This window comes from Camelus ferus, chromosome 22 (assembly GCF_009834535.1).
Source record: "Camelus ferus isolate YT-003-E chromosome 22, BCGSAC_Cfer_1.0, whole genome shotgun sequence".
Taxonomy (NCBI): domain Eukaryota; kingdom Metazoa; phylum Chordata; class Mammalia; order Artiodactyla; family Camelidae; genus Camelus; species Camelus ferus.
The window spans coordinates 17,810,783-17,823,313 of record NC_045717.1 but is presented as its reverse complement, the minus strand read 5'-3'; the positions used below and the strand labels follow the sequence as shown (position 1 = coordinate 17,823,313).

Here is a 12,531-nt window from a genome sequence, read left to right as displayed (position 1 = left end):
AAAAAAATTATTTAAAGAAATTATAGTTGAGAACTTCCCAAACCTGGGGAAGGAACTGGATATATAAGTCCATAAAGCTAAGAGAACACTAATTCATAATGAGCTAATTATCTCAATGCAAAAAGACCTTCTATAGGACATACTACATTAAAATTGTCAAAAGTCAATGACAAAAAAATTTTAAAGTCAGCCAGAGATAAAATGATGGTAACACACAAAGGAACCCTTATTAGGCTATCAGCAAATTTCTCAGTAGAATCTCTGCAGTCCAGGAGGGAGTGGAATGACATACTCAAAATATGAATGAAAAAATACTCCTCCAAAAATACTCCATACAGCAAAGTCATTTTTCAGATATGAAGCACAAATAAAGACTCACCAGACAACAAACAAAAGCTGAGGGAGTTTATCAATCCTGGATCTGCCTTAGAAGAAATGCTAAAAGGAGATCTTCTGTTAGAAACAAAAAGGCAAAAGTACACAAAACTTTGAGCCAGGTGATAAATCGAATCAGAAAACCACAACTCTTATTACAGCATAAAGGCTAAAGGGAGGAAAAGCAAAAAATAACTATAGCTACTTCAATTCTGTTAACAAACTCACAACATCAAAAGGGATAATTTGGAACAACAAAAACACAAAAAGTGTACAAGAGAAGGTCAGAATCTGTGTAGGTAAAAGAATAGAAGATGCTATCACTAGAAACAGGACTACTTTATCTACAAGATGTTACATACAAACCTCAAGATAACCACAGCACAAAATCTAGAGGAGACATGAAATAAAAAAAAAAAGAAGAAATGAGAAAAATATCATAGAAAACCACCAATCCAAAATGGCAAACAGAAACACAAGGAAAAAGAAATAATGGAGATACAGAGCAACCAGAATACAAAAAATAAAATGGTAGTACTAAGTCATATCTATCAATAAGGAAACTAACCATAAATGGATTAAATTCACCAATCAAAAGGCACAGAGTAATTAGATGGATTAATAAATAAGACCCAACTACACGTTGTCTCCTGGAGACTCAACTCAGCCCTGAAGACAAACATGGGCTAAATGTGAAGGGATGGAATCTGATATTCCAAGCAAAAAGTAGCCTAAAGAAAGCAGTTGGATCCGTACTCATATCAGACAAAATAGACGTCAAGTCAAAAAAGATAACAAGAGACAAATATGGACAATATATATAATAAAGGAGATAATTCATTAAGAAGATATAACAGTGATTAATATATATGCACCTAACATAGGAGCAACAAACTATATAAAGGAATTATTAACAGACCTAAAATGAGAAATTGACAGCAATGCAATAATATTAAGGGTCTTTAACACCCCACTTACATTAATGGATAAATCATATACACATAAAGTAAACCAATAAACAGCAGCCCTAAATGAAATATTAGACCAGATGGATACATTGATGTGTACAGAACATTTCACCCAAATGCAGCAAAATACACATTCTTCTCAAGGGTACATGGAATTTTCTCAAGGATAGAGCATATGTTGGGAGACAAAACAAACATCAATACATTTAAGAAGATTGAAACCATATCAAGCATCTTTTCTGATCACAGTGGTATGAAACTAGAAATCAACTACAAGAAGAAAACTGGAAAAATCACAAATCTGTGGAGACTGAACAACGTGCTACTGAATAACTATTGGGTCAATGAAGAAATCAAAGTAGAACTTAAAAATACCTGAAGACAAAAGAAAATGAAAATACAACATAATTAAATTCCATGGGATGCAGAAAAAGCAGTACTAAGAGGGAGGTTTACAGCAATCAGGACTATCTCAAAAAACAAGGGAAAAAACCCTCAAAAATCCAGCATTGCACATACAGGAACAAGTAGAGGAAATGAAGTCCAATGTTAGTAGAAGGAAGGAAATAATACAGATCAGAGCGGAAATAGATGAATAGAGACTAAAAAGATAATAGAAGAGATTGGGTTAAGAGGTCAACAACATGGTGATAGAAACAGTTTTTGGTGGTAAGCACACTGTAAGTTACACAGAAGTAGAAATGATGTTACACACATGAAACTTATATACTGTTAGAAATCAATGTTACCTCAATAAAAATAAATTTAAAAAATAAAGGAGACATAAACGTTGTAAAAAAAAAAAAACTTAAATCCACTTGTTTATGGTCGAATAGCTTGGCCAAGTTATTTAACACCAAGTGACAACACTAAATGCTGGCAAGGATGTGGAACAACAACTCTCATTCATTGCTGGGAATGCAAAATGGTACAGTCACTTTGGAGGACAGTTTGGTGGTGTCTTACAAAACCAAACATTTCACCTCACAAATAAAACCAAAACAAAAAAACCAAAAGCACAACAAAACTCCACAATAGTATTCTTATTTTATGGCTTTGTATTGTACACTTGCCCCACCTGCAAGGACGCCCATCGAATTCATCGTTGTGATGGCATGCCCAGACATTACATGATTTTCAGTCTTATTTGTAGCATTTCAGTTATTTAATAGGAAGAAACATATCTGTGTGCTGATTTTAAAAAATTAAAATGACACTTGATTGGACAAATGATCTGAACTGGGAAGAATGAAGATTGAGAGGCAAGTCAGGCAGCCTCCTCAGCTCCAGTGGGCAAAGGCAGGGCTGCTTTCCTGCTGATGTCAGCAGTCAGGATCCCAAATCCCAAATTTGTGAAGCATTAGACTGTTCAAGCCTGTGAGAAGCTCAGGTAATTGGCTCACCCCTGGCAGGCAGGGAGGGAGGGAAAGTGATGACAGTTTCTCTGAGGTTGCCCAATGCCTCACAGGGTCCCCAGGGGTCCCAGCATATCCCTGTATCAGAGCCAGAGGCAGAGGGACCACGGCGAGAGAAGGCAGCAGGCAGGGAGCAGAGGCAGCATAAATAATGGAGATCAGGCTCAGGTAAACTCCCCATGCAGCCGGCATGCTCAAGGTGGCAGGCTCCTTGCCTTGCAGCCCTCACCTGTACAGCCTTCACCAGCAGGGAAATACCAAATTAGGACCTCTTGTTGGAGTGAGGCAGAATTAGGTGCAGAGCCTGCAGCCCCAGGTGAGTCATCTTCCCTTCCTTCCACTTGTCCAGGAAAGACTCAGGGCTAGCATCTGGAGAACTGGAGAAGACACCCTGTTTGTAAAACTCTTTGTGTAATGTGAATCTTTCAGGTGGGGCAGTAGGCAAAGCTCCACTTCCTAGCTTCAAGGTAATGTGATGATTGCTTTGCAGGACAGGTGAGGAAACTGAGGTGCAGAGAGAGAAGAGCTACCATTCTAAGTTAGCCAGCACACCTGTCTGAATTTTAACCTCTCTCCCCTCTGTGTCCTGGCCAAAAGCCAATGGTAAAAGGATTGCAGGGAGGCAGAGAAAAGAGACAGACAAGAGGATTCAGGATTAAGAGCCTCCAGTCACTCCCAAGGCTCTATCAGGAAAGTACCTGGGTGGACAGGTGTGATGATGGTAAGGAGTCAAGGATGAAAATAGGGAGAGAAAAGGGAAGCAGGAGGTGGCTGAGACAGGAGGGAGGATGCAAAGAGGGAACCTAAATAGCTTCACTGAGAAGACTGAGCCAGGACTGGGGGCAGACAGGAAAGACAAACACAGCAGCACAGACCTCGCTTGTGGTTCTTAACCAGGGGCAGTTCTGCTCCCCAGGGCACATGAGACAATGTGTGGGGATACTTTTGATTGTCACAATTGGGAGATGCTACTGGCATCTAGTGGGCAACAGGGATGCTTCTCAACATCTTATACTGCACAGGACAGTCCCCAACCACAAAAACCATCAGCCCCCACAGTCACTAAAGCTGAAGCTGGAAAACCCTGCTCCAGAGCTGTGTGTGGACATGGACAGCCTCCGCCCCTAGTTCCTTGGTGGGGAGCTGGCCCCACTGTGTTTTCCTCTAAGTGCCAGACAGCCAGATCACACTCTCTCTCTGAGGCAGTGCAGTTTACTTACAGAGGAACCCACTAGGTATTCTCCTGGTAGATCAGTGCCAGGAGGTTTCAGTCCACTTCTTTGCCATCCTGAATCCACACCCACCATGGTTCTAAGGCTCTTTTTTTTTAACTTTAAAAAGTTAACAGACTTTACTTCTTAGAGCAACTTTAAGTTTACAGAAAATTGAGCAGATAGCGCAGAGAATATCCACATACCCTCTCCCTCCCCAACCACAGCTTGCCCTATCATTAACATCCTGCATTAGAGAAGTAACTATGTTACACTTCCTGAAACCAATTTTGACACACTATTACTAACTAAAGCTCACAGTTTACATTAGGGTTCCCTCTTGGTGCTGTACATCCTATAAGTTTTGACAAATGCGGAATGTCATGTATCCACCACTATAGTATCATACAGAATAGTTTCAGCACCTTAAAAAATCCCTTGAGTTCCACCTATTCATCTCTCTCTCTCTCCCTGTGTGTCCCTGACAACCCCAATCTTTTTACTGTCTCTATAGTTTTGCCTTTTTCCAGAATGAACAGGCACCAATCTTAACTGCATTGTACATCCCCATCTTCCCAGAGGGTATACATGAAGTCCTAGGCCACCTCCCCCAGGACATGGTGAGCTCTTGTCTTCTTATAGTTCCTCTCTCTTTCTTTCTTCTGGATGTGATTTTTTTGTGTGTGATCTTAATTAGTATGGGCAGGGAGTGTGTGAATGGTCTGGTATGGTGAAGCTAAAGAATCCCTGGTCCTGGGAATGGCCATTCCTTAATAGCCAGCAATATGGTGAGTATAACAGAGAGGTTAGGAAAAGATAGGTTTGGGGAATGTTCAGATGTAGGTTCAGATTCAGGCTCCCCACCTCCAGAGCCATTGTCCTTTGGGCAAGTAAGGTGTCCTATGTGGGATTCATCTACCATATCTATAAAATGGGGATCATAGCAAGTGCTCATAATATTGGGGTACAAACTTAGTAGGAAACACAGGTACTGTATCCAGTAGTGTAACTATTCTCATCAAGAGATCATAATCCAGTGCCAGAGATGGTTGCATCTCCAGCCTGACACATTATAATGATGGTCATGACCAAGTTAGGAGCAAGGACTTTAAAGCTCATTCTAGAATTGTTTTGGAAGTTCACAGGAATGAGTGACTAAATATACTTTGGGAAGAAATGTCCAGGAAGGCTGCACAGAGTAGGTGAAGTCGACACTGAGTCTTAAAGATAAGTAGGTGTTTGCTGATTGGAGAAGGGAACGAACTGAGATCTGGGCAGGAAGAGCAGGTGAGGAATTACAACCATACTCTGTAGATCATTGGTTCTCAGTTGGGGATGACTTTGCCTGCCATGGGGACACTGGCAATGTCTGGAGACATTTTTATTTGTTACTACTGAGCAGGGGAGACTGGCATCCAGCTGGTAGAGGCCAGGGATGCTGCTAAACACTCTATAGTACACAGGACGACCCTCTATAGCAAAGAATGATCTGGCCCCAAACATTGAGAAACTTTGTACTAGGCATTTGAAAGCCTGGAAGATTGTGAGCACAGCCCACAGGATCCTGTTCTCACACATACAGCTTCTTACTGGAGATGCTTGTTTCCAGTCACTGACTTTGATTTGTCCCTCTAGGATCTCAGAGTCTCAGGGCTGTGTGGGGCTATTGGAACTATCATCCTGGGGACCTACAGGCAGGTGCTGACTCAGAAGTGAGGGAGAGATGTACATGACTACAAAGAAGAGAGGCCAAGAAACTCTGGAAATCGGTGATGTTTGGGGAATGCAGCCTCCAGTCACTAAAGTGTCTGGTCCCCTCTTCATGTCTTTATCAACCTGGGTTAGGGCTTGATCCGGGACCTGAACCCACTTAAAATGGTATATACTATTTTTCCCCTATTTCTTATTGAAGTAAAATAAATATAACATAAAAATTACCATTTTAGCCATTATATAGTATACGATTCAGTGGCATTAAGTACATTCACATGTTGTTCAACCACCACTTCTACCTAGCTTCAGAACTTTCCCATCACCACCAAAGGAGACCCGAAACCCATTACAGTTCTCCCCATTCTCTCCTTCCCCCACCCCCTGGCAATCACTTCTACACCTTAAACTCCTACATGAATGATCATAGCAGCATGATTCACAATAAATGGAAAAAGTGGAAACAGCTTAAATGTCCATCAGTGGGTGAATAGATCAACAAAATGTGGTCTGTCCACACAATGAATACATTCAGCCATGAAAGGGAATGAAATATTGACATAAGCTACAACATGGATGAACCTTGAAAACATGCTGAGTGAAAGAAGTCAGACCCCAAAGGCCACAGGGTATATGTGTCCACTTAGATGACTTGCCAGAGAAGGAAAATCCATACAGACAGAAAGCAGATTAGTGGTTTACTGCCTTTTAAACGTGACATAGCTTAATAAAAAAGATCACTTACTATAGTTATTTATAAAGAGAGGTTGAAATCTCATTGTATTGAAGTTACTGACTGAGCACAGACCATGTACATTTGCTCACATTGTGTACTGATTTAATTACCACAGGCCACACCTACTGTTTTCACAGTCCAAGAATAGCTCATTTAGTTCCCACAACAGTTCTTTGAGGGAGGTAGAGAGAAATGGAGGTGCAGAGAGGTGAAGAAATTTGCTCAGGTTTACACAGTGGGCAGAGCAGGGGTTTGCACCCAGTGGACTGACTCCCATATCCCTTGGTCTGATGGCTACATTGCATTGCCTCAGGAGGGGCAGGTGGGCCTCACGGGAGCTGGAAAATAACCAGAACATTATTTCTACACAGTGCCTTTCCTTGGATTTCTTGCATGGATAACTCCAGAGGAAGAATCTGCTTGATTCATATTAAGTTAGAGGTGCACACTGGTCCAAAGTGTTGTAGACCCTGAGTAGGGACATCTTGCAGTATCTGAAGCTCTGGGGGGATCAGGATTTATCAGAAGAGAGGAGAGGAGCAGAGTAGAAATGGCTGGAAACTCAGTGAAGGAACAATTTCATATTTGGAAGCAAAATCCCTAGAGGGATGAAGGATAGAGTCTTTGGGGACAGCCAGCCATGGGTTCAGGTTTTGGATCTGCCATTTTGACAGCTTCATCTTAAACAAGTTGCTTAGCTTCTCTGCACCCCAACATTCTCAGTGAGTATTCACAAGTTACTCAGAATGGGGTGATAAAAACAACACCTCCTACATTAATGAGAGGATTAATTAATAGGAAGCACAGAACAGGAACTCTACCAAAACCACCTGTCATTTACCAGGAGCACCACTTTGGGCAGGGCCAGCAGTGGTGGAAGCTGATGGCCGTCCTCCACCCAGGAGCTGACCTCTCCGTGTCACATCTCACTTCAGGCACAGCCTCCATGCAGGGAGCCAACCTCTCAGCAGTGACTGAATTCATCCTCATCGGCTTCTCCACCTTCCCCCACCTCCAGCTGATGTTCTTCCTGCTCTTCCTGCTCATGTACCTGTTCATGCTGCTGGGGAACGTGCTCATCATGGCCACCATCTGGAGCGAGCACAGCCTCCACACCCCCATGTACCTCTTCCTGTGCGCCCTCTCCATCTCCGAGATCCTCTACACCTTTGCCATCATCCCGCGCATGCTGGCTGACCTGCTCTCCACCCACCGCTCCATCTCCTTCATGGCCTGTGCCAGCCAGATGTTCTTCTCCTTCATGTTCGGCTTCACCCACTCCTTCCTGCTCACCGTCATGGGCTACGACCGCTACGTGGCCATCTGCCACCCCCTGCACTACAACGTGTTCATGAGTCCCCGTGGCTGTGCCTGTCTGGTGGCCTGGTCCTGGGTTGGAGGCTTGGTCATGGGGCTGGTGGTGACATCAGCCATTTTCCAGCTCACCTTCTGTGGACCCAATGGCATCCACCATTTTGCTTGTCATGTGCCTCCACTATTGAAGTTGGCCTGTGGAACTGATGCACAGGTAGTGGCCAAGGGTGTGGGCCTGATGTGTATCATGGCCCTGCTGGGCTGCTGTCTCCTCATCCTCCTCTCTTATGCCTTCATTGTGGCCACCATCTTGAGGATCCCCTCCGCTGAGGGCCGGCACAAGGCCTTCTCCACCTGTGCGTCCCACCTCACCGTGGTGGTTGTGCATTATGGCTTCGCCTCCGTCATCTACCTCAAGCCCAAGGGTCCCCAGTCTCTGGAAGGAGACACGCTGATGGGCATCACCTACACGGTCCTCACTCCCTTCCTCAGCCCCATCATCTTCAGTCTCAGGAACAAGGAGCTGAAGAATGCCATGAGGAAGACCTTCCTCAACAAGCTCTACCCAGAAAAAATGTGATTACTGGGAGGAATTCCTTGGACGTAGCTAAACTGGGTTACCAGATTCTACCATTAAAGATGGCCCCCTGTAAACATGTAATACCATATTTGTCTGATGCTTTAAGGCTTATAAGGACCCTTGTCTGCAACATCCAAAGGTGCCCACAATGGTTAAGCAGCATCATGCCTGTACTCAGAGTGGAAAGCTGTATGAGGTGATCGATCACTCAGAGAAAATACGATTCGATGATTCCTATCTGTTGCAGGACACTTTGCCAGGTAGCGGTAAAGCCAGAATCTGTTCTTCTTCTGCCGGAAACAGGGGTGGTGTGATTACTCCCATCACAGAATCTCACACTGCAAAGAGAAATGGAATACACCAGACCTTCCCCTTGTGCTAGGCAGCACTGGGTAGCTACAACACAGGTTTGGCAAGGCTGCAGGAGACTAACCCAGGTTACAGGGGAGGAGAGCAAAGCACCGTAAATCCTAACATTGCTCACTCATCTCTGTAATAATCAGCCTCAGAAAAAGTTGAGAAACCTCCACATTTTCAGTGTGAATTTTGAGCAGCTGCAGAGAGACTGGGAAGTCGCTATAGTTAGGTCAAGGAAAGAAGTCTCACCATGGAAATGGCCTGCTGTGTCAGACTGACTCGGCTCATGGGCCAGCAGTGAACTCTTTGGCCTCACTAATGAGTGCAGAACCCAGAATGAAGGTGTATCCCATGGTCACACTGATTCAATGCTCCCCCTTGGTACGAGGGGGGATTTAAGGTTCATCATATTTCATAGTGCTTATAATCTTTTGAAAATACGTGTACTTGAGACAATGACAAATATGGTGTGATATCCCTTAAAAGTGGGATCAGAGAAAGATAAACTCATAAAAACAGATTGCAATGGTAGTTACCAGAGACTGAGGGGTGGGGGAACTGGGGAGATTTTTTTTAAGGGCACAAACTTTTAACCGTAAGCTCAACCAGTAGATGAGTAGACCTGGAGGTCTGATGCACAGCCTATAGACAATAAGACTGTATTATAAACTTCAGAGTTGCTAAGAGACTAGATCTTAATTGTTCCGACCACAAGAAAGATGTGAAGGTTATGTGACATGATACAGGTGTTGGCTGATACTAACTGGTAGCTAACACTGTAGTGGTCATCAAACTGCAAATTATAAATGTATCACACCAGCATTTTATATATATTAAAGTTACACATTGGTATATGTCAGTTATAACTCAATTAAAAAGTTTTCTTGACAAATGTATATTGTTTCAGAATGTGGATTCATCCATTTATTTTAAAATAGCAATTTATAAAACTTAATGGGCACTAGTTGATGGTGGTACTGTTGTGTACAAAACGAACATAATTAAAACACACAAGCAATAAATTAATCACCCTAACTCTTTCACAGTGAGCCACAGTAATGAGAAAGTAATGTTTTACCTAATGTTGTGTGTAGGAGAGGGGGCAAGGGATTTGCAATCAGCTAGACACAGCCTTTAAGCATGCTTTGTGTTCTTACTTAAGCGATGATCCCTCTTCTTTTTTCTCTCCCTCTCCTGTCTCTCTCTTTCTCACTATCTTTCCTTTCTCTCACTCACTCTCTATTTCACTCCATCACCCTCTCCAGCCCCATTTCTAACTCCCTTACATTTCTTCTCTTTCCTCTTCCTCCTATGCAAATAGACCTATTATAGACAGCCTCCTTCTACTTTCCTTTCCCAGATGTTTCCCCATTTCTTACTTTATCCAATTTACTTTACAGATCAATTTTAAGGATTTCTGTCTCACTAGCTCATTATCTTTCAGTCTTTCTCTCTCCATTTGCATTCTAACATCCTTCACTCAACTCCACTCAGCATAGAACCTCGCTTTGGGTCTATCCCTTCCAGAGGCAGTTAGGAAACTGTAAATAGTAAACCATTATCTTGAAACAAATAATTTTCTTATTTTATATTTATTATAACTAAGATGATAATAATTAAAAAACATTCGACAGTGTTTCATACATAAAGCTACTCAGAGTTAGGGTGGTATTTATTATATTTTATATTATTCTTTTTATTCTTATATGGGGAAGAGGGAAATAAAATATACTCTTGCTTGTCTATTCGGAAAGAACTATGGGCATCAGTGCCTAGACACATCCATCTGGGGCTTCCCACCTGCCTATAGACAGATAGCAATTCTAAGGCACAAATAATAAGATGAAGTTCACCACACCAGGTATAAATAAGAGCTCATGATGGTTCAGGTCTATGCAAAAAAGAGATAAACAAGTTGAGGATAAAGGAATAGCTAGTATGCATCAAACTCCTATGGGGTGTGGATAGATTCACACACCTGAATCTTTACAACAGTTTTGAGACAGATTTATTATTGTAAGCTTTCTTTCATATTTCTTCATCACCAACCTGGCCATCAGGAGCTTAGAGGAGAGAATTTTCTGTGGAAATTTACCTTTATGGCATTCTTCAGCTCCTTGTTCCTGAGGCTGAAAATGATCGGGCTAAGAAAGGGGGTGAAGACTGTATAGGTGGTGGCCATCAGAGTGTTACTGTCCATGGAACGGGGGCCCTTGGGCTTCAGGTAGATGATGGAGGCAAAGCCGTAGTGCACAATCACTATGGTGAGGTGGGATACACATGTGGAGAAGGTCTTGTGCTGGCCCTCAGCTGAGGGGATCCTCAAGATAGCAGCCACGATGAAGACGTAGGAGAGGACGATGAGGAATAAACACCCCAGTAGGGCTGTGACACAAACCAGGATGACAACCATGGTGACAGATGATGTCTCCTTCCCACAGGCCAACTTCAAGAGGGCAAGCACATGACAACCAAAATGGTGGATCTCATTAGACCCACAGAAGGTGAGATGAAAAACTATCAATGTCAACATCATCCCCATGACTGAGCCACCAGCCCAGGACCAGGACACGAGACGGGCACAGTCACGTGTGCTCATGAGCACGTTGTAGCACAGGGGGTGGCAGATGGCCATGTAGCGGTCATAGCCCATGATCATGAGCAGGAAGGAGTGGGTGTAGCCAAACGTGAAGGAGAAGAACATCTGCCTGGCACAGGCCATGAAGGAGATAGAGTGGTGGGTGGAGAGCATGTCGACTAGCATTCGAGGGGTGACAGCAACAGTGAACAGAATCTCGGAGATGGAGAGGGCGCACAGGAAGAGGTACATGGGCGTGTGGAGGCTGTGCTCGCTCCAGATGGTGGCCATGATGAGCAGGTTTCCCAGGAGTGTGAACAGATACATCAGCAGGTATAGCAGGAAGAAGGTAGGCAGCAGCTTTGGCGGGAAGTTGGAGTAGCTGATGAGGATAAACTCAGACACTGTGCTATAGTTCTGACCGTTCATGGAATCTGCACCTGGTTAGATCAGAAACAGAATGAAGGCACAGTTGTTAAAGCAGAGGCTTTAACCTAGATTAAATGCCAATTGGAGACCTCTATATAACTATTAGAAGACTCTACAACCATTTGTTAAACTTATCTAGTTATCACAATCTTCATCAGTAAGATGGAGTCAATCATAATTGTTCTTATCATTCAGTAATGTGATAAAAATAAAATTAGATCAGTATTTTAAATGCTTAAGATACAGTTTGGCTAGTGGGTTTTTATTAATTACAGTGACTAAAAAATGAATATTTACCATTTTTGGAGGCACTGAAGACAAACATAGATGATCAGGGTTATATTCTCTTGAATAGTATTCTTGTTTTAGGAAAACTTTATGTGGATCTTGGGGCTCTAAAAATGTTTTCCTCTGAGAGTCTTTGTCTTTTAACTGATGATTTAACACATTTATATTTATTTTAATACTGTTTTAATGGTACCCTTTTTTCCCATGTTGTTTCATATTTATATTTACTATTCTAAATTAACTGAACAGAAAGTTTGAAAATAAAAGGGTGGAAGAATATATGCCAGGAAAATATAAATCAAGTGAAAACTGAGGCAGAACTCTTGAAAACAGACAAAAGTAAATGCAAGGAAAGAAGACTTATAACATCTCCATTAACATTTGTCACTCAAAAACATCAGGCTTCTTTGGAAAAATGGTCTAGGGAAGGAAGTAAGCTTAGGACATCTTGTACCAGCATTAAATGAAACTTTAAAGTGAGTAATGGGTTAATGCTAAGTGGATGCCAGGACCAGATTGCAGATATGCCCATTCACTAAAGCTGATTGCCAAAATGAAGGATTATGTTAC

The 12,531-nt window shown here is 42.6% G+C and overlaps 2 protein-coding genes across 2 annotated transcripts; one reads left to right on the top strand and one right to left on the bottom strand.

Annotated features, from left to right (window-relative positions):
- Positions 1 to 3,571: 3,571 nt before the first annotated feature.
- On the bottom strand, positions 3,572 to 11,673 carry LOC116659023 (olfactory receptor 10H4-like). Its single transcript, XM_032465381.1, has 2 exons — positions 10,762 to 11,673; positions 3,572 to 3,574 (listed from the first exon to the last, which is right to left on the bottom strand). Exons 1-2 carry the CDS (start codon positions 11,671 to 11,673, stop codon positions 3,572 to 3,574), a joined length of 915 nt encoding a protein of 304 aa, XP_032321272.1.
- On the top strand, positions 7,329 to 8,309 carry LOC102520500 (olfactory receptor 10H1). The gene has a single exon (XM_006194603.2). It carries the CDS (start codon positions 7,362 to 7,364, stop codon positions 8,307 to 8,309), a length of 948 nt encoding a protein of 315 aa, XP_006194665.2. The 5' UTR covers positions 7,329 to 7,361.
- Positions 11,674 to 12,531: the final 858 nt, after the last annotated feature.

Excerpts from the sequence above, each read along its gene's own strand:
- LOC116659023 (XM_032465381.1), bottom strand. The coding sequence starts at position 11,673 with ATGAACGGTCAGAACTATAGCACAGTGTCTGAGTTTATCCTCATCAGC.
- LOC102520500 (XM_006194603.2), top strand. The coding sequence starts at position 7,362 with ATGCAGGGAGCCAACCTCTCAGCAGTGACTGAATTCATCCTCATCGGC.